This window comes from Hemicordylus capensis, chromosome 4 (assembly GCF_027244095.1).
Source record: "Hemicordylus capensis ecotype Gifberg chromosome 4, rHemCap1.1.pri, whole genome shotgun sequence".
Taxonomy (NCBI): domain Eukaryota; kingdom Metazoa; phylum Chordata; class Lepidosauria; order Squamata; family Cordylidae; genus Hemicordylus; species Hemicordylus capensis.
In genome coordinates this window covers 122,329,544-122,352,308 of record NC_069660.1, presented here as the reverse complement: position 1 = coordinate 122,352,308, position 22,765 = coordinate 122,329,544, and the positions used below count along the sequence as shown (strand labels likewise).

General features: G+C 41.1%; 1 protein-coding gene across 4 annotated transcripts in view; it reads right to left on the bottom strand.

The window, feature by feature from the left end:
* The window catches only part of PKN2 (protein kinase N2), an 86,666-nt gene that overhangs the window by 11,063 nt on the left and 52,838 nt on the right, over positions 1-22,765 (bottom strand). For 3 of the 4 annotated variants that reach the window (XM_053247842.1, XM_053247841.1, XM_053247839.1), the window contains 14 exons: positions 22,562-22,713; positions 20,869-20,986; positions 19,741-19,886; positions 19,438-19,651; positions 15,498-15,683; positions 14,875-14,984; positions 11,301-11,444; positions 11,138-11,213; positions 10,646-10,820; positions 10,191-10,320; positions 8,185-8,336; positions 8,019-8,094; positions 7,710-7,801; positions 6,430-6,606 (listed from right to left, as the gene is read on the bottom strand). In XM_053247842.1, the coding sequence (XP_053103817.1) occupies positions 6,430-6,606; positions 7,710-7,801; positions 8,019-8,094; positions 8,185-8,336; positions 10,191-10,320; positions 10,646-10,820; positions 11,138-11,213; positions 11,301-11,444; positions 14,875-14,984; positions 15,498-15,683; positions 19,438-19,651; positions 19,741-19,886; positions 20,869-20,986; positions 22,562-22,713 (1,948 nt within the window). The remainder of the gene's footprint in view (positions 1-6,429; positions 6,607-7,709; positions 7,802-8,018; positions 8,095-8,184; positions 8,337-10,190; positions 10,321-10,645; positions 10,821-11,137; positions 11,214-11,300; positions 11,445-14,874; positions 14,985-15,497; positions 15,684-19,437; positions 19,652-19,740; positions 19,887-20,868; positions 20,987-22,561; positions 22,714-22,765) is intronic. The other variant, XM_053247840.1, reaches the window with a different exon arrangement.

Genomic DNA, 22,765 nt, shown 5'->3' with positions numbered 1-22,765 from the left:
AGGTTCCATTAGTGAAGCCAGTACTAGAGATAGACTCCACTGTTCAGCTGGGTGGTGTATAGGAGTGTATAGGTTATTAATGCCATGCAGAAACTTTTTGCACTGAGGATGAGAGAAGGCAGTCTTGCCTTGCCAGCCTCCATGCTTAGCTGAAATAGCAGCAAGGTGCACCCGTAAGGTAAGATAAGATACATCCACTAGACCAGATTATTTCAGACTGGTAAGGTACCGTAGAACCTGATTAGTTGAAGCTCTGAACGGGTCAAATCCATGGTCCTTAGCATAAGTGGTAAAACGCTTCCATTTACTAGTGTAACTTTACCTCATAGAAGGCCTACAAGAGTTTAGTAGGATTCTCTTTTACAGCCAACCTTCCATGCCATCAGCTGCAGCGTCCACAGAGCCGGGTGCACTATTCAACCTCCATCTCTTGTTTTTTTGCTATTTGAGTCAAGAGGTTGAGAATCCCACATGTGGCAGTCAGACGGTCCAGACACACTTGCTTTAGTTCCCATTTGTGATGTTCATTCTCAAATGTCCTGCTCAAGTTGTCCACTCAGATGTTCTCCACACCACTGCTGTGGATGGCAACCAGGAACACATTTTGGGAAATGCACCAGCTGTGTGCTTAGCGCACACAGAGTCCTTGAAACTGTGTTTCCCCGATGATTGACACAGGCAATCGTCGTAGTATTGTCCATTTGGAGTTGTACTGCGGAGTCCTTTATTAGGGGTACAAAAGACTTTAGAGCCAGAAATCCCGCCATCAGCTCTAGGAAGTTGCTATGTATCTTCCATTGTGCCGTCCACAAGCCCTGAGTTTGATGACTCCCACAATATGCCCCCCGCCCCCGTGTCAAGGAGGAGTCTGTTGTCACCACCTTGTCGGAGTTGAAGGTTCAAAAAATATGCCTTGAAGTAGATCCCCCCCCCTACTTTCCACTATCACAAGGACTTCAGTACAGGCAGGGGGATTTCCAGCAGCATCTTCTGATTGTCGACACTGAGGCAGAAGACTGCAGAAACCAAAGCTGTAGTTGCCGCACACATAAGCGAGTATGGAGGATGGTTGCTCTGCAAGAGGCCATAAGGCCGAGCAACCTCTGAACCTGTTTGGCCCACTGAAGCAGTTGGTTTTCGAATGTCTCCACCAGAGAACAAATGTGAAGATATTGTTCCTCCTTTAGGTATGCTCATTTTGACAGCACACCCAACACTGCTCCAATGTAGTCTATCAACCTTGTTGGCTGTAGCTTTGATGGCCCAATTGACCTAGACTCCCAAGTCCTCCAACAGTTGCAAGACATACTGGATCCGGGACTCAAATTCTGACCTGTCCTGGTGTACCAGGAGCCAGTTGTCCAGTTAAGGGTAAGCTACATCTGCTGCCATACATTTGGTGAACACTCTCAGTGAGGTAGACAAGCCAAAGGGCAGGACCTTGTACTGGAATATTGAGCTTCCTATGGCGAACCGCAAGCACTTCTAGTGGTTGTGTTGAATTTTGATATGAAAATACGTGTCTGAGATCCAAAGTAGCAAGCCGCTCCTCTTTGGTGAGGAGTGGAAGAATTTCTTGCAGTGTCGTCTAATGGAACTTGCACGTATCATTGAATTGATTTACTAATACTACTATGGATATTAATATCCCACTCCAACAAAATTCTCAAAGCGGTTTACACAGAAAAATAAATAATACATAAGTAAGATGGCTCCCTGTCCCCAAAGGGCTCACCATTTTAAAAAGTGGAGAAAAAAGGCCCCAGAGATCCATAATTGCCCGGATCCCGCTTCGGGATGAGGAAATAACACGAGTAGAATCCCTTCAGCCAGTCTGTCTACTGCACTGGCACTATCGCTCCCTTCTCCAACAAAGTCCACATTTCTTCCCACAAAGCGGGAGTTTGGGGAGTGATCTTGATGCCCTTGACGACTGGCAAAGTTTCATACGCGATTGTGTAATCTGTATTGATAATCCTTAAGACCCACTGGTCTGATGTTATCTGGTGCCATGCCGAAGCATGACTGGCTAGTCTGATGACAAAAGGGTGGCAAAAGAAGTGGTATTGCAGGCATGCCACTGATAGCCAGTACTTTGGTGTTCAAAACCCCAGCAGGCAATAACGGTATGTGCGGTGGACAATTCTGAGAATCAAAAGGGACTGCTTGGAGGCATCTTTTCCAGGACGGGGGCCCTGATTTCTGTTCTTTTGTCCAAAGCCCTTTTTGTGGTACTGTTTGTACTGTTTCTTATACTCCTTACAGTCTTGATACTGGAAGCTAGAACTTTGTTGACTGAAGTTCTGGTAGCAGGAAGAGCCTTAAGTAGTCATCGTAGAAGACTAAACTCTTCGCAGTAAACTTTGACTTTTTTAAAGAAGTCAAACAATCTGTTGTCTCACTAAGGAGTCCTTTGCCATCAAATGGCAGATTTTCAATGTGATTTCTCATGTCATTCTGCAGGGTTGAAGAGCGTAACCAGGCATGATGCCTAAGAGAGAGACTGCATTGGTCATCTATTTAGCTGCTGTCTGGTAACTTCAGCTGACTTGTTAAGCATCTCCTCATATATAAATATAAGCATCTCCTCATATATAAAGTCCTCTGGTTTTAGCAAGGGGAGCTCCTTTTGTAAAAGTCCCACAGGCAATAATTGTAACATGCCATAAAGGCCACATAATTTGCAATGCGAATAGACATGCTTACAGTTGAGTAAACACAGCGTCCAAAAACGTCTAGCTTTCTCCCTTCTTCACTGGAATGGGTCGAATGACAGTGGCCCGATTTAACTGAGGCCACACAGTCTATTACTAACAAGTTTGGAGTAGGGTGTCTTAAAAGGTAAGCATTCTCCCCCTGGATGCAGTACAGACTTTCTAGACGCTTGGAAGTCGGGGTAGAAGTTTGCAAGACTGCCTCGCTTTTTAAAATTTTTTATTGGTTTTTACAATATCTTAACAATCCAATTACAAGACTTCCCATGCTGTCTTAGCTGCTTTAGTGATAACTGGTTACATGGGCAAGGTGACAGGTTGCATCGATTGTACTGTGGCCATCATATTGTAAACAGGGACCTCAAGGTCTGGAGTAGATGGTTTTATCTCTAGACCTAGAAACTCAGCCATTTGCTGTATCATCTTAGTGTAGGATTTCAATTCCTCATTAGGTGAGGTGGAAGGTTTTGGAGGTAAATCTGAGGGTGAGTCTGAATGATGCTTCAGAACTCCCACTTCACCATCAGTGTCTGGGCCCAACAAATTGGAGGAATCGTAAGAGTCGCCAGACCGTAGAGGAACCATCTCTGGAACTGATACTGGGGCACCTGCCGGGCATGCCACCTACATGTAGGTGGAGGCAGATGCCTGCCGGGCATGTAGGTGGAGGCAGATGCGATCCATCTCCAGCAGGAGGTGGCGTTATTGGACGCTGAGGCAAGGAAGATGCGACAGGTGTGAAAGGGACATCAACTGGAAAAGGTGTGGTCTGAACACCCTGGTTTACATCCACAGCTGCCACGGGTGCAGAATGAGGTGGGGGGAGCACAGCAGGCTGAGGAAGCAGTACATGTTGCTGCGCAGAAACAGGCTGCTGTTGCATAATATGGTTTTGTAGCATATGCTGCGACCTCCATAATTGAAATTCATCATAGTCCAGTTGAGTCGCAGGAGACATTGTGTGTCTAAATCCACACATGTGTAAAGGGTCCTTTTGTGGCAGCAAAGGTTGCAAAGAGACAAAAGTAGAAGATGGCCTCCACAAAAGTAGTGGTGGGCGGTAAAGCTGCTGGTGTCGTAGAAGGTCATGCCAGTTCAAAAGAGGAGAGACCTGTTCCAGTCATAGAATTTGTAAAGGATGACATGGATGGAGTTTTAGGCGTTGAATCTCCATCCTCATCCACATCAACGTCCAAGCCTCCTCAAGAATCCCGGGAATGAGGAGCCAGAAGGAGTAATGATGGTAGAATCCAACATACTCATTAGTGTCTTTGCAGTGCTCTGATCTATGAAGGTATCATCAGTATTGTCAAACATGAGCAGTGGAGGCCTCCACGCTGGAGATAAAGTCAAAGATAAAGCCAAAGGGTTGTAGGAATGAGGAGGTACTGTTGCCTATGGTGAACTCAGAGCATTCCTTTGACTCAATCCACGTTCAACATCGACCATCTATACCGATGTGCTTGGTATCGAGGCTGGCATTGTGTTAGGGATGGGCATGAACCAGTCCGGAGACCATTCTAGAGGCCTCCGAACTGGTTCGAAGGCGGCGCCGGCTTGAAGGTTCAACGCCAGGGGGGTTGGTTCTTTAAGGGTGGGTGAGGGTGCACTTACCCCTCGTGCCGCTTTCCGCCCCACCGGCGCTCCGTTTTTAGGGCAATCCACGGGGTGGCAGCGTATCTCCCTGCCACCCCTTCCCCTGTTCTTGCCTGGAAGTGGTGCATGTGCATGTGCTAAGTGCGTGGCATGCATGCGCAGGTACTACTTCCAGCGAAGAACGGGGAAGGGGCGGCAGGGAGATACGCTGCCACCCCATGGATTGCCTTAAAAACGGGGCGCTGGTGGGGGCAAGGCAGTGAGAAGGGGGGGCAAGGTGGTGGGAGGGATGTGCACTCTCCCCCGCCCTTAAAGAACCACCCCCTGGCGTCGAACTGCACCTCTGCGGTTCCGTGCACACCACTAATTGCTGTAAATGTTGACATTGCCATGACTGATGCTGATGGACCCAACAGAGGGCCAGCAGAGAGCAGATAAGTCTTTGATGTTGAAGGGGTTCAGTAGCGAAGGATCTATTGATGTTGACGCATCTCAACATTGAATTGACATAGGTGATGGGAGTCCTTGATCTATATGTATGCGGAGTCTTTGACTTATGATTCTTTGGAGGTGGAGAGTCTGCGCCCAAAGAGACTCAATGCCATTTATGTTTCTTATGCCCGGCATCGGAGCTTCTCGGCTTTTTGAAGATGATCTCTTCCGGGTCATTCGCCAGGGTTTTAGACTGTGCACGTACAGACCCTGGCTCTGACATAAAAACCATCAGTGTCAACTTCAGCGCTGAACCCACAGATGTCGATCTAGATGTCAACTCCAGTCTCGGCATCAGTGGACACAGTGCATTGCCATACAAAGCCGCTCTGAGGCATAACAATTGATTTTTCAAAGTTTGTTTTGAAAATGATTTGCAAATTCTACATATGGCAGGGACATGCAGTTCACCCAAACACTACAGGCACAGATCATGTTCATCAGAAGAAGGTAATTTCACTCTACATTGAGAGCAACATTTGAAAGTAGTCTTTTTCTCTCTCCGCTCCCTCCATTCTACTGGCAAAGCCGTAGAATTCCAAACAACCAAGTCTGATGTCCAGAAACCAAAGAATAGTAAACTCATACTCTGTAGTCAAAAGCACAGTGAAATCCAATTGAATAACGTTTTCTTTTCTAATTACTGAGGAGCAACAACCCAAAGGTTTCGACACATCATAGGTCAAAAACAAACTGAACCAAAATGGCACCTGACTGCCTAGTAAAAGAAGGCACTGAACATATGCACGGCAGGGAGGGGTGCCAGAGAGGAGCTAATTAATCCATCCGGAAGGTCCCACAGGCACAGTAACCCATTTCTCATGACGACAATGGATCACTTCCAGATCCTTATTTGCCCTGACAGCAAGAAAAAAAGTCTTGGAAGGGATTGCAGTAGATTGCCAGGGTGATTCAGAGATTTAGAGAAAAATGAATATAAGGCTGCATTATTATTATTATTATGTACCTGGTATGTATGTTAGATTGATCTCGTAACCACCAACGATGTTATGGTTGAAATGACTTATGTTGGTCTGTTTTAGATTTCAAATATTTACATCCTCTCATGCGGATGTGATGATGTAGCTATCTGATGGGATACTGCCCAACAACTGAGAATCCCATCACAGCACTATCATCTCAGTCACATGGAAGTGGCCAAACTAACTGGGTCTAAGGGGCCCAGGTCCATCCAAGCTCCTATCAGTTCAGCCATGAGTCTCACCTCTACTTAAATTTTATCAGTGAAGGGAACTACAGAGTTTCTGGGTCCCCTGTAGTGAAGGGACTTCATCACACATTTTAAAATTGTGGGCTGGCATGCCACAAACTTGCTAATCTGGTGCAACAGTTATGTTGATCACTCCACACTGCCCTTCATAGCAGCAAATTCTCCTCTCTTTTGCAAGTAAACTGTTGGTTATGTTTAACAAAATAAAGGCTAGCTAGCATGTCTCTTAAAGTTCAAAAACTTGAGATGACTCCTGATCTGCTAACTGCAAGGAGCCAGCATTATGCCTACACCAGCCCTTACAAAGTATTCTCTCACAAAGCTAGCAACATAATCAAGCTCTTTGCAACAAAGCCCAGAGATATCCACTTGGCCAATAGCAGCCTGAACACTTACACTGCTCTCGGTTCAGAAAAGACATCAGTGTGAATATGCATCATGAGGTCTCCACCAGCTGCATACTCCATTACAAAGCACACATGGTCTTTGGTTTGGAAACAAGCAAAGAGGTTCACCAGAAAGGGATGCCTTACGTTGTTCACAGTTTCAAAAATTCGCTTTTCACACATGAGGCTGAAAGCAGAAAATATTTTAGAAGAAATTATAATGTTGCTTAAACTACCTTCTTCCCTTCACCTCTAGAGTAAAGGCAACAGCTCGAGAGAGACAGGGAGTGGGATGTGATAGTGGTTCAGCAATAACATTTCAAATCAAGGGTAAAACTTGACAAGCACAGATCTACCACATGATACCACAACATCTTTCTCAAACAGATCCTTAAAGTTCTTCTTCCTCCAGCTTGTTTACAAGACAGAATCCAAAAATTAGCCAACATATAAGATTTTAAATTATGCAGGATTTTTAAAAACAGTTATTCATGTTACACAAAAAGAGAAAAGAACCATAGCAAACTGATGTGTCTTTTGAGGGACCCCAGAAACAACTTAAGGCATTGACACCAAACACCCTAAGACATAAATTAGATCAGGGCGAGGAACCAGGCATATAGCACCCATTTGATTGTATCACACATACTCAGAACCCAGCTAGAATAGGACCATTTTAAGAATAGGACCAAATACACTCTTCCATCAGAACTATTTGATAATGATTAATAATGGCTGCGATCCACAGGAACCAACAGCATAGAGGCAATCAGGAGTTTCTTGATAAAATGGGATAACTGTGCTGAGATCCTCAAAGGGTGAAATATAAATATGATAAAATACTTTAAAAAAAAAAAGGCACAGCAGTTCTTAAGGAACTGCAAACAATGTTTAACATAGATCTGTGCAGGAATTCACATATAAAAACAGGCTAGCAGCGACAAGCCAGTGACAGGTTGGACAGCATTTCCACTAGTAGAGTTTACTTTGCACTCTTGATTCCATACTAGACTAGCTTCCAAATACAAGTGTTAAGGAGGACCAAGATCCAAAGGCCACTGAGTGAGGCAGGGTGCTGGATTACATGGGCCGTTATATTCTTAGGCACAACTAAGCTCCATGTGTGAAGGGGGCTTTGAGCCTGTGTTTCCTGAACAGCAACTGAGCCCACCCCACTTTGAAACCTTGGGAAGTTTAAATGGGGCCTATCTCAAACTGGTGGTTTGCATCCTGGCTCTTAAGTTTAAGGCACATTTGGGAAATTTACTTTCTCCTGTCGTTCATACTGACCTGTCTACTTCATCACGAGCTACAATGTCTCCTTTCTTTAAGGCTTTAATAGCAAACATTTCATTTGTATTTTTATACTCTGCCAACAGGACCTGGAATACAGGACAATATTCAATGAGCAAGTCTACTGTTGCGTGAATACTTTTGAAAAATGGTTTTAAAGCTTTTGCAGACTGACAAGTACACAGAGTATTTAGGAAAAAGAAACATTGTTTCTCTAAAATGGGGAGTTCACAAATACTGCATGCAGCTACAAAGGCAAGAAAAAGATGGGAAAAACAAAACTGTAATCTTATCCTTTGAACATACCTTTCCAAAGTGTCCTCTGCCTAGTACAGCACAACATCGGAAGTCTTGTAAACTAAACTGAAATCTCTGTTGTATTCTGAAATACAGCAATTTTAAAAGCAAGTGAGAATTTCTGCCCAACATGGAACTGGAGATAAATGCTGCTGGAAAATCAAAGACGCCTTACCGATCTTCGGGCTCTCGTATATACTCTATATCAGAGTTTGAAATCTGAGTCTCACAAATAATTTCCGGCTGAAGCTTGGGGACAAAATTATTTCTGTCATTTTCAAAATCATACGTTTCTGCATCCTGTGAAATGTGTAGAAGAAAAAAAATCTGAAGATTTAAAAAAATGAAAGTTGCTAGAAATTGGAGAAGTATACTCTTTCTAGGTGAGTAATGCTACAGCACTGCAGAAGTTTATCTCAGCTCAGCTACAACGTCTTATGGAAAGAGCCCTAGTTTGAGAGGTATTCTACAAAACACTGGTTTTGCTAGACTTGCTTCACAGTTTGGGCAAGACTTACATACAGGAAACTGATCCAAGACATGGTTTAAGTCAGCCTTGCAATAATTCCCTAGACGTTACTACCCCACAATAAACTTTACACATTAGTGGGTTATTTAGAAGTAATAACATGAAAGAAAAATGTGTTCACTTTTTCCCCATGTATGAAAGCTTCTCTGCTTGGTCACCTAAAGGTAATTTTTACTAGCCACAAGGCCATTTACAAACGTGATTGGAGACTGCCTGTTCTCTTTTCTGCACCATCCCCTTCTATCTGAAGGTCTTCTGAAGCGGTCTTGGCTGACATACTGAGGGACATTACTTAAAGTAGGCCCACTGGAATTAAAAGGACAAGTTCAGAATGTCTTACTCATTCTTTGAGTAATTTTTCTTAGTATGTCAGCCCCTGTTTGCAACCCCCTCTGTAAGGCAGGGCAGAAAAAGGAAGGGAAAGGCCTTCTCAGTCTTGGCCCAAAACTCAGAAATGCTGTGCCCTGTGAGTTGCATTAGTGTCCATTCCTGCTTGTTTTTAGAAGCCTACACAAAGCTTTTGTATTCTGGCAGGCTGTTCAGAACCTATAAATAACAGTTGTTGATAATTATATGCTCGCTGCTACTGTCTTACGTATAAATTATTTCAAAACTTGGTTGGATTATGTTTTTACTAGGTTTATTTTGATGCAAACTGCATGATTAAATGGTGCTATATAAATTTCTTTAAGCAGCGAAATAAAATTATGGCTAAAACTCAGTTAATACTTATGTGTTAATGTTCCAAGTACTATTTTCACTAGCCTAATTATGGTCAGGATCCAAACATTCATTTAATGAGACCTATGAAATCAAGGGTGCTTCAGTCATTGAATTTCTTGGCAACAGCTCCCTCAAGCCACATCACAGTTGAAACTGAGAGGAGTTATTATTAACTGACAGCTTGACTAATGAAGTGCGCATGCAAGACTATTCTGTGGGGATGTGCTGGGAGCCTGTGTGAAACTCCCCCAGTCCTCCTATGCTAGTCAGGAGGTCAGCCATTATTAAGAATATTTGTATATCAGTTTTCAAGCAAACAAGAAGTTCTAAAGCCATTTACATAGAAAAAGAAATGAGAGAACTCCCTGTCCCCACAGGATTTAAAATCTGAAAGGAAATATAAGTAGACAGCAGCAACAGCCACTGGACATACACTGAGCTAGGGCTGAATAGGGACAGTCCTCCACCCACTGCCAAATAGAGAGAGACCCACTGCTTTCAAAAGGTGCCTCTTTGCCACTTAGCAGAGTTGCAAAAGCAGGGTGTGTGAGTGTGATGGAGAAGGAATCTGTGGTTGAAAAAGAAGTTGTAAGCTCCTCAAAATGACAGCAAGCTTCATATAACTGAATCTTGGGCTAAAAATCTAACTTTTAAAACCATATCAAAAGCTTTTCTCGACTATGGTGCAAAAAAGGCTCATCGGTCATGGATGATAATTTGGGGCATGCTATAATATTAATCAGATCCCCTGGCTGAGAGAATTGCACACGGGAAAATTCAGTGATAACGTGCTTGGTGTAAAAACAAATCAAGAATACAGCCCTTACGAAGATGTGGCATTTAGATACAACATGTAAAAACCAACCAACCAATAAACACAATAATACATCAATTAAAAAATGAATTTAAGTTTAGATTAGAAGCCTTGCCTGAGTAGGTGTAGCTGGAGCTTTTAGCTCAGCTGAAGGTTCACTTATTTCTCCAAGAGAAGACACACGTGGTGGAGTGAGGGGGATTTCGGGTTCAAGTTCAAATTCCAATTTGGTTACAGGAGAGCCACTTAAAATAAAGCAATTCACTTGGTGAGCATGGAGACAATTTTTGAGAACATAAAAACATGCTAACTATTAAGTTACCATTTCTGTTTTTGAGACCACAATATGGATTCTCTCTCTGCCGCCTTCTTGGTTTTTACTCTGAGAATTGTTATTGCATTTTAAACTGTTTTGTGAACCACTTTGAGTGCACATATGCAGAAAGAAAGCATATGAATGGGAAAATAAAATGAAATATCCAAGACAAACGATTGCGCTTCCTTTTACATTATAGGAATTTCACCGTGGATTTTATGTACAAAGGCTGCTTAAACACTCCAGCCACTTACCAAGTTGGTGATGCTAGTTCAGGAATGTGAGGATCAACTCCTGGCACTGAGGCAGGCACAGAAGCTTGAGGGCTGAAGGTGCCAGTATGATTTACTGTAGGAATCGCTCGTCTCACCAGCCTTCCCCAAGTGGCAATATTAATATTCATCTGCGGAGCTCTGAGAAATGTTTTGCCTGTAGATAAAGAAAATAGAATGCAAGTAATCTTTTTACTTATCACCAAAAGCTATAATTAAAAGAAAATTCATATTCATTAGTTTATTGTTTGTGACAAATAAACGGAACATGTCGTATTTCATATTTTCCTATCATTATGTTTAAAGATTTCACTTTTAAAAAGCTACCTACAGATTCTAAACAAATATTTTTAGATGAAATTCTGACTATTTAGAATCAATTTCCTGTTCAGTTGGTACATTTCTACAATAATAGCCTGTTTCAATATTAATTTTATAGTATCATGCCCAAACCATATATTAAAAAAAAGTTACCCTGCTGCTTGGAGAAAATTTTCTTTTGTCTTTGAAGTTTTGGTCTTCTTTCAATAACTGGATTAAAAAATGTAACCTGAAAAACCAAAAGAGTTGTATTAAAATGAATCTTGGAAATTATCCAAAGCCTTAAATTTTTTTTTGTAAAATTATTTGTTCTTACCTCTGCAAATAGAGTGCCCTGGGGCTCAAGGTAGAGACACATTCCATGCCGCTGGTTATCTAAGAAGTCTTCTAACCGTAGAAACTTCACTGCACACAGAGATCTCCAATCACGCCAATAAACCGAAATTTCTAATTCACGTGACTGAAGGGAATGAAGGGGGGAAAACACACTGGGGAAGCTGATACATTCTTGAAGATTAGACCACGCACCCACCCCCAAAAATCTGAGCACTAATTCACTCACTACCAGTGGTGAGGGAGTTTTAGCACAGCAGCTCCTACACTGCTCTGCTCCAGTAACATATGGAGGACGTGGACCACAGTTACAGGATACTCTGGACTAGCATCATCCTGTCCCATTACCCCCCACCACTCTAGAGCTAGGAATGCTACTACTACTATGAATATTTATATACTGCTCTTCAACCAAAGTTCTCAAAGCAGTTTACACTGAAAAATAAACACATAAAGAAGATGGGCCCCTGTCCCCAAAGGCACAATCTAAAAAGAAACATATGGCAGAAACCAACAACAGCCACTGTAGGGATGCTGTGCTGGAGCTGGATAGGGCTAGTTGCCATTGTCCTGCTAAATAGAAGAGAATTACCACTTTGAAAGGTGTCTCTTTGCTCAGTTAGCAGGAGTTTGGCATGGAAGTTTCCACACTACAAGCCCTGACCACATGATCAACTTCCTTCATACATTATTGGAGTGGTGTGGAAGCTTCAGGTGACATATGAACTGGCCTGAAAGGTATGTCCACTAAGGATGGGCAACAACTGGTGAGAGAAACATCATGTTTTTCAAGGCAAATCATATGGGACCCCAAAAGAACCTTCTTCTTGCCCCATCCAGCATCAACACTAGCTGATAAGAGCTTTGTCCATATTATGCTCAGCAACTGTATAACATAACATTGCTATAGAAGTTTCTACAGGGCCTTTTCTTAAGCCCAAGGAACACACTTCTTGGCTATTTAAAACAGCTACTATAAACACACCCATATATAGATTCAATAACATTTACTTTTAAAGCAATCCATTTTATGAAAGAGTTATAAAAGTGCATGGCTTTACAAGATAAAATGCTGCTTTTACAGAACCAGTTACAACAGCTTCCATGCAGGCAGAAGTAAACCTCACAGGTAGTTCCATTCTCAAAAGGTGCACTATTGCACTTAACGGCAATTTATGGGTTGCAGTTTCAATGATGGATAACCCCCCCCCCACTATTTTAAAAAAATTGACACACACAAACACACACAGCATTTCTTTTTCAAACCACATCCAAAATATACCAGTTATTCCCTTCCTCCTCTCCACATAATCCCTCCCCATTACCATGGGATCCCACACAGAAAGAGTGTAAAGCCTTACTGCAGTGACTCCCTGGCCATCTTCATCCATCTAGTTCACACTGAGGTTTCTATAAAGGTCTCTATGTATGAACTGGCTGCCTGACCTTAAAGAATGCTTCTCTCCCATCAAAATTAAGTATGCATGTACTTATATTTATACTTCACTTTTCAGCAATGAGTGGCACCCATGCGGACTTATAAAGGCCTATTTCTGTGCATTTACAGGTGGAACTCGAAAAATTAGAATATCGTGCAAAAGTTCATTAATTTCAGTAATGCAAATTAAAAGGTGAAACTGATATATGAGATAGACGCATTACATGCAAAGCGAGATAAGTCAAGCCTTAATTTGTTATAATTGTGATGATCATGGCGTACAGCTCATGAGAACCCCAAATCCACAATCCCAGAAAATTAGAATATTACATGAAACCAATAAAACAAGGATTGTCAATAGAACAATATCGGACCTCTGAAAAGTATAAGCATGCATATGTATTCAGTACTTGGTTTGGGCCCCTTTTGCAGCAATTACTGCCTCAATGCGGCGTGGCATGGATGCTATCAGCCTGTGGCACTGATGAGGTGTTATGGAAGACCAGGATGCTTCAATAGCAGCCTTCAGCTCTTCTGCATTGTTTGGTCTCATGTCTCTCATCCTTCTCTTGGCAATGCCCCATAGATTCTCTATTGGGTTCAGGTCAGGCGAGTTTGCTGGCCAATCAAGCACAGTAATCCCATGGTCATTGAACCAGGTTTTGGTACTTTTGGCAGTGTGGGCAGGTGCCAAGTCCTGCTGGAAAATGAAGTCAGCATCCCCATACAGCTCGTCTGCAGAAGGAAGCATGAAGTGCTCCAAATTCTCCTGATAGACGGCTGCGTTGACCCTGGACTTAATGAAGCACAGTGGACCAACACCAGCAGATGACATGGCTCCCCAAATCAACACAGCCTGTGGAAACTTCACAATGGACTTCAAGCATCTTGCATTGTGTGCCTCTCCATTCTTCCTCCAGACTCTGGGTCCTTGGTTTCCAAATGAGATGCAAAAGTTGCTCTCATCAGAAAAGAGAACTTTGGACCACTGAGCAACAGACCAGTTCTTTTTTTCTTGAGCCCAGGTAAGACACTTCTGACGTTGTTTGTTGTTCAGGAGCGGCTTGACAAGAGGAATACGACATTTGAAGCCCATGTCCAGGATCCGTCTGTGTGTGGTGGCTCTTGATGCACTAACTCCAGCCTCAGTCCACTCCTTGTGAAAGTCCCCAACACTTTTGAATGGCCTTTTCCTGACAATCCTCTCCAGGCTGCGGTCATCCCTGCTGCTTGTGCACCTTTTTCTTCCACACTTTTCCCTTCCACATAACTTTCTATTAATGTGCTTTGATACAGCACTTTGGGAACATCCAACTTCTTTTGCAATTACCTTTTGAGGCTTTCCCTCCTTATGGAGGGTGTCAATGATGGTTTTCTGCACAACTGTCAAGTCAGCAGTCTTTCCCATGATTGTGATTCCTAATGAACCAGACTGAGAGACCATTTAAAGGCTCAGGAACCCTTTGCAGGTGTTATGGATTGATTAGCTGATTGGAGTGGGACACCTGGAGCCTAGACTGTTGAACCTTTTCACAATATTCTAATTTTCTGGGATTGTGGATTTGGGGTTCTCATGAGCTATACGCCATGATCATCACAATTATAACAAATTAAGGCTTGACTTATCTCGCTTTGCATGTAATGCGTCTATCTCATATATCAGTTTCACCTTTTAATTTGCATTACTGAAATTAATGAACTTTTGCACGATATTCTAATTTTTTGCGTTTCACCTGTAAATTGTAATTTAAATTGTAGTACAGCAATATAGCAGACACTTTGCAAAGGTTTCTCAAAGTAATTCTCAATTTGGGTAATTCTACCCAAACATATGAGCTGTGTTGTACAATACTTGCACTTCATTCTTCTAAAGATGGCTTTAAATTTTTTTTTTGAAACCAATGGTGCTTTATTGTGTGATAAACAGAAAAGTAAAACATTTCCCCCATGAAGTCTATTTTCATTTTTAACCCAGGCAATAAGAAACTGAACTGAATAAACCAATGAAAGACAGGTTTCTATTGCAAAAACGTTTGTGTACACACACACACACACACACACACACACACACACACACACACACCCTCAATGACTATTAACACTATAAATAAGTCCTTACTCTGTCTAGCTCCAGTGTAAATTTCTGATCCCATGACTGATTGGAAATAGGCTTCCAGCTAGTTTGATTAACCACAGTATTGTCCAACTTCAAAACAGCACAGACTTCATCTGTAAGTAAATTATACAAACTCAGCTTTAGAGTTTTAAGAGGATTTTACAGAAACATGAAGGGGGGTGGAATAATAGTGCCAAGGACTGATTATGTAGCTGGAATGAGAACAAACAAATAGTATGGGATACCAGGGTCTATAACAAGGAAGCACAACTCAAATGCCCCGGTGGGCCAAAACCAACTGTGACCTGGCATGCAGGGGGCCAAGATGAATTTTAAAATTAAAAATTAACCAAAATAATTAATTAATTGAAATAACATTTTTATTGACATTCTTAATAGCTTGGGGAGGGTGGACCCCCTCCCTGGCAGCCCCAACCCATCCTCTTACCCTGCAGGGCCGTAAGCTGCCAGGCTCTCCCAGCCCTCTTTTCATTCCCTCACTCCAACTGCAATGGTGACGAATGTGGACCACTTTTATTAAACATATTCACTTTTACTTAGAGGCTCCACAAAATACTTTCTGAAGATATTTATATTTATTTTTTAAAAGTTAAAATTTACTCAACTGGACAGATCATCTGTTTTCAGAAGGTTTCGACTACTCCCACTTTTACTTTTGCTTGTTCGGCTCATGAAAGATGATCTGGCTTCACTCGGACTCCATCCAGGTAGCGTAATGGATGTGGCTTTTGATCGTCCAGGTACATTCTCCAGAATATCTTGGCAACCCATGAGTCTAACTTCCAAAGTACCTGGAATGAGATATGATGAGCTTGGTAAGAATGTCTTGCAAACTGCCAACTTCAGCAAATACAAACAGCTCATGAAGGTAGCAGAGATATCCCATCAGCTTAAGATGACAGTAAAGTCTCTCACATAGATAAGCCTTATTTTTAATTAGAGATGGAAGCTACAATGTAAAGACTGTTTCATGTATTATCTGGAACAAACATAAAAAAATAAAAAAAGATGTGCAAAATGTGACAAGCAACCCTGATCAAGGGTGGGTTTTTTTGGCACCTGTCCACAGATTTTACAACATCCATGTCTTTCAAAACATACATTGTCTCTCTCACACACGTTTTTAAACTTACACAGCAAAAAGCTTCCAAAAATGCAAATTCAGTTTATAGTGTTTCAACTTCACATATTTTAGGCCTTGAAGTATTGCAATGGCAGAAAAATGTGATTCTACATATTACACACTGGGGAGTAGGGGTGGGTAGGAGGGAAGGTTGTTTGTAACCAACAAGTCCAGTTAAAAAACTAAAGTCATTTTGGGAAACACAAGCTAACAGCTGTGCTAGTGCCTCTAATTTGGTTGTTTATTAAATAATTTAGTAAACAACATATTAAGAACAGAGGTTTTTATTCAACATCTGCTTCAAGTTAGCAAATAAAATCTGAAGGGATATATTTAAGATCTTCATTAAGCATACAAGATATCTTGGAACTTATTTCCTTTATGAAGTGCTGCAATTACAGATGCATACACAGATTGTCAAGAGGTACTGCTGGACTATATAGTCTCAACTTCCATAACCCCTGTGTAGAAGTTTATTCTTGTGGAATACAGACTCTTAATTTCTTATATTTAATTACTTTAATCTAGAAAACCCATTAGCTGAAGTAAATGGGAGCTGCTTCTTACGCACTGCTGCTATATGAAATTCTCTCTTCAGGTTATTAGCAAAATCTTAATGTTTTGCAGAAATCTCATTTAGGGAAAAAGAGTTCTATTCATCACAACTCAGTGCCATGGGATTATGACAACTTCTCATACCATGCCTGACCTACAAGAGCCCACAATCAAGATTGGTGATTCTCTTTATTTAGCAGGGGAAGAGCAACTGGCCCTATCCAACCCCAGCACAGCATCCCTCCCGTGGCTGTTACTGGTGTCTATCTTGGGTTTCTTTTTTAGATTGTGAATCCTTTGGGGACGGAGCAATTCTATTTACTTATTTATATCTGTCTAAACCACTTTGGGAACTTCTTTTGAAAAGCGGTAGATAAATATTCGTCATATTCGTAATCCTTGTCCATCTTTATCTAACACTGTCACATGAGAAAAATGGTGTGTCTTCAAAGCATCTTAGGAACTTAAAACGTCACATCAGTGACTCCAAGATGTTGGGCTGGGATTTACCAGGTCACCAAACTGTTGGCAATTAGTGTTCAGTTGGCACAAGGGGCTGTGGGGATTGGAATTCTCTCTCTGGTCAGAGATTGGGGCAAGTTATCCTGAGCAGTGATGAAAATATGTAAGAAAATATTGAGACTGCTGCATTAGAACAATATGTTTCCTCTTATTTTTGCTTATTTATTTAGCATATTAACATAACGCCCCAAACTCACATCTCTGGGACGTTTACAATAAAATATAAATTGAAATATATTAAATATTAAAACAGTAACAAAACTTTTTTCAATTACCTTTAATGTGCAATTGAAAGTTAAAAGTTTAACTTTCAATTGCGCATTAAAGATCATTGAAAAAAAGCTTTGAAGTGTGGAAATGTGTATCTCATCGCCCTTATACCATCTTAAAACAATAACAATTTCAAGATCTCTTGAAAAACATTTTCTATATAAAAAAGAATTTTTATAACCAAGGTATGCAGAAGTCAGTGTGGACAATGAGGTCACAATTATTGATTTGCATGTACTTTATGTTCTTAAAAATATATCTACATCTAACAGCTTAGGGACTAGGTATTTAAGAGAATGTCTTCTTCATCATGAGCCCCACCACCTTTTGAGATCATCTGGAGAGGTTTGTCTGCAATTACCACCAGCTTGTCTGGTGGCTACACATGGATGGGCCTTTTCTGTTGCTGCCCCAAGACTCTGGAATGTGCTCCCTGCTGAAATAAGAGCCTCCCATCTCTGATAACTTTTGAAAAGTCCCTGAAAGACTCATTTTTACCACTCAAGCTTTTTAATTTGACTGTGCTTTTAAATTGTTTTAAGGTTTTCATTTTAATTAGTTTTATTTATGTTGTAAACTGCCCAGAGACGGACATTTAGGTTTGTCTACAAATTTGAGAAATACGTACATATACATATAGGCACTCTGCCTGTAAAGAGTGAATAATTTCCATATGTGTTTTATACAGAAGACCAGAATTTCAATATGAGAAGCCAAAAGGATCACAAAAAAGACACAGGCCAGATGAAAACCATCCCTTAGCCAAGCAGAAACTGAAGGTGCTTCCTTTCAGTTTCCTCTTTGCACTGCAACTCTTTCCAACATACTCTATGATAGGGCTGCACAACTTTGGTTCTCTGATGATGATGGACTACAACTCTCAGCATCCCCAAATACTGGCTACTGTGGCTGGGGATGATGGAAGTTGTAGTCCAACAACAGCTGGAAGGCTGAAGTTGTGCAGCCCTCCTCTACAGTGTGTCCGGTGACACCTGAGTCTTCAGGAGTAGATTTTGAGAGGAGTGGATTTTTGTCTCCCATTTCAACATAATCGGGAGAACGCATAACCTCCCTAAATGCCTGCCTGGAGGCAGTAATAGCTGGATGAGGGATAACAAACCGAGGCTAAATCCAGATAAGACAGAGGTACTTAATGTGTGGGGCCAGAACTTGGGAGGTGATTTTGATCTGCTGGTTCTGGATAGGGTCATGCTCCCCTGGAATGAACAGGCACGCAGTCTCAGGGTGCTTCTGGATCCGAAACTCTCCCTGGTGTCCCAGGTTGAGAAGTGACCAGAGGTGCTTTTTATCAGCTTTGGCTGATACGCCAGCTGCGTCTGTTTCTTGAGATGACTGACCTCAAAACTGTGGTACATATGCTGGTAACCTCTAGGCTGGATTACTGCAATGCACTCTATATGCGGCTGCCTTTGTACGTAGTCTGGAAAATGCAGATTGTTCAGAATGTGGCAACCAGGCTGGTCTCTGGGTCATCTAGGAGAGACCATATTACTCCTGTGTTGAAAGAACTAACTGGCTGCTGAAACGTTACTGGGCAAAATACAAGGTGTTGGTTATTACCTATAAAGCCCTAAACAGCTTAGGCCCTGGGTATTTAAGAGAACGTCTTCTTTGCCATGAGCCCCACCGCCTGTTAAGATCATCTGGAGAGGTTTGTCTGCAGTTGCCGCCAACTTGTCTGGTGGCTACTCGAGAATGAACCTTCTCCATTGCTGCCCCTGGACTTTGGAATGTGCTCCCTGTTGAAATAAGAGCATCCCCATCTCTGGCAACTTTTAAAAAGGCACTGAAGACACATTTATTCACCCAGGCTTTTAATTAGATTTATCGTTTTAATATTTTTAATATTGGGCTTTACATGTTTTAATTGTAATTGATATAATGTTTTAAATGATTTTAATTGTAAACTGCCCAGAGACGGTAAGTTTTGGGCGGTAAATAAATAAATAAATAAATAAAATAAAATAGAATAAGTATAGCACATGCATGTGTGTGCACATATGCCCTTTCGATACCCATACATTTCTAAATTTAACCAATGGACATTAACACACCTGTTAAAGCTGCTGGCTTCGATAAAGTACTGTATTGATTCTGGTTAGATATCATGCTTTGCCGTGGACTTAGTGTTGGTGATGAAACAAGCGAAAGCTCTTCTATGATAATACTGCTTTTGGGATGGTTTTTAGGGAGTTCATTCAGCCTTTGTTCTAATGAATACTTTAAGAGGTCCAACTTCTGGCTTGATTCATTAAATCTTGCTTGAGCCTTGTTCAATAAAAAAAAGAGAAAAGAGTTAAGAAAATAATTTAAATATAGTTGCTTAAGTTGAAATTTTATTACTAGGTAAAAATTACTTCTGAGAGTGCTTTTCTGTCAGTAACTTTTCCAGATCCAAGCAACTTCATAACATTTTTTGCTCCTTCTGCTACTGCGTATTCTATCCTAAAATGATGCCGCAGTTCTTCCATTCGAAGTTCAAGCGGGCTTATCACAGGTTTTGCTACAAACAAAAACACACAAATATTTAGTACACATTAGACTGGTTCTTTTAACATTCTTGACTGTTAAACAGATGAGCACAGAAATGAGGAGAAAGTTGAACAGCACACTCATTCACAGTTATAATCTAGTACATTAAGCAAACTAAAGTGAAATGTTGTACCAAAATGCTGCTCCCCAATCCTGGTGCCGATAGCAAAGCCCCAGAAAACTACGAGCATACTTTAAGCCCAGAGTCTCAGACCTGGCCTACACATGCATAATTGGAATATTGTGGTAGAGTCCCGAAGTGGCAGAACAAAATGTAGTATATTAGGTAGCAGGTGGGAAATCGCCTATCTAAATGTTTATTTCCACGTAGAGAAGCCAAAATGGTACCACCACCCTGCATCTGCAACCTGAAGTAGTACAATTTATTCCACCACCTCAGGATTTTAACCTAAATTATTAGATTAATTGCAACCACTCTAAGTTGGAAATGGTGCCACAGGATTCCAGCTCTTTGAGGAGATTGTTATGCCTATATCTACCCTACTGGCCAATCTCTGGATCTTGTATGTGCTGGGATTACCCAGATTTAGTGAAGCAGGCACTCTCCTACACCCCCTATTGATGGTCTTGGGTGGATCTGAGAATCGATGGGCTCCAAACAATGGGTAGTTAGAATTCTCTCAGGAGGCCATAAGTAATTAGGGAGAGGCTGCGATTGGCCCACAAGAGCTTATGTTGTGCAGGCCTGCTGTAGAATAAAACAGGAATGGAATAGGAACCTAGATAATCAGATGTTTAAGAATTTCTCTTTGTGACACATAATGGCCCAGATGATTGGGTTGCTGGGTGGCTGAAGGGAGGAGGAGGAGGAATAACTGAGCATATAGATCTGGCCGTGTAATTGTGGGCTTGGACCTAATGGCTTTGCTAACTGGAGAACAGCTAGGATTCTAGCATAAGTTTTGAGAAAGTTCTTCTTTGAAGTGCTTCACCATTATCAAAAGCCAATTCATTAGTCTGGACTGCCTGAAGAATCTGCATCCTTATAACTTCAATTTTGGTCTTGCTGTCCTGAAGCATCTGTTGAGCTGTAGCAAGGAGCTTTCTATCCTAAAAGCAAAATAAAGTGAGAAAATGTTTTTAAGTTTTGAATTCCTAAAGAGATCCAAACAATAGTTCATGCTTTCTTTTTCAGAATGTTTCAGCAATCAGTATAATCTGGGACTACTATGTACTGCAATACATTCTGAAGCGTCTTCCTTTCATTTTTATTCTCACTTTTCAGAGTTCTTTGTATCAAGTACCTTAACTTCCACTTGTTAGAAAGTTTCTAACATTTTCAACAGAAGATGGAGAAGCATTTAAACAAAAATCAAACCTAAAAGGTATAATCCATTTTCAACAGAAGATGGAGAAGCATTTAAACAAAAATCAAACCTAAAGGTATAATCCAGCAATTTAAGTGACAGAGTGAAAAGCTCTCAACGTACAAGACTGCTTTACTGCAGAATTCAAAAGTTCACACAGAGACCAACACGAAAATGTTGCACTATTGTACTCTGTAATACATTGCTTATGATCAAAGTGCCCTTGTGTTGATTCTGATGACATGTGGAACATATAAACTCATGGCTTAAATTCCTGCAAGCCCATGACATGGTTACAGGCATTCATTGGTTCCAGAAATAAGTCATAACAGGATTTGCACCAGAATGTGATTTGCAATGTTTGCAGTAGAGAATACTGAAGATGCTTCCACAAATGAAACACACCGAAATGCTACTCACACACATATACTGGTACAGCTTTTAGGGAAAAGATGGCTTTTTAATAGTTGACGGTAATGGCAAGGAGCTTGGGAGAAACAGCTTCCTTCCATGTTAGAAATGCTGTAGTAAGATTAACAGTGTAATTTAACACGTATAACTGAAACAGTGCCTGCGAAGCTACAAATTGAGTTTCAAAAAGGTCAGTGAGCCATCAGGAAGCAATTCAAACTGCCAACTCTCAGTCTCTGCAATCCATTCAGTTCACTTGTAGCAATCTGCATTTCTTTAGTTCTTTTTCCACACTCCCAGCATTCAGGCTTCAGGTTATGGTTTCTGACCAGTTGTATTCCCTGGGTTTGGAACAGATGCAGTGTTTGCTTGTTTTTGGAACACTTGTTAGGGGGCAGCATCAGTAGAAGAGAAATTTATTTACTTATTTAAAAGACAACCTCACACCATAATCCCAGATAATCTTCAACTGATAAATCCTGCCAAAAGAAGCAGGTATTCCCCTGATGCAAAAGAGTGTGCATGAGAAAGAGAGAGAGGGAAAGAAATTTATAGGAGCACCCACAAATTGTACTTTAATGTATCAACATCATAGATCCTTACAATATATTGACACAAGACAATTTGCAACATTATACAGACCACCATCTTGCAATAAGATATTCAAAACACACATAAGCTCTCTCAATTGATTTTTTAAAAAAATCATGATACACAGATGACATTCTATTGAGAATGTGACCAAGCTTGAATTACTTGACCACAATGGGCAAAATGCTATTCTTTGTAGAGGCAGTTCATTTATTTTGCACTGTTGGGTCTTGCCTGAGATGATTTAATTTCCTCAACTGAAAAGCACACCTGCCATTTTTATAAAAGCTACAAAAATGGGGCATTTAACTTTTACCTTTGATGAACCATTTGAATACATGTGGATCATATTCTCAGCTCCTTGTTTTACTTTCAGTTCTATATCCAACTGTTTTTTTAAGGCCATCAATCTGTTGCTGGTGGGGAAACGAGGGTCACTGTTTGGTGTATCGGGGGTTCTGGGACAATCTATGAAATACAAAACAGATCAATTATACAACAAGCAAATGTTCCGAATATA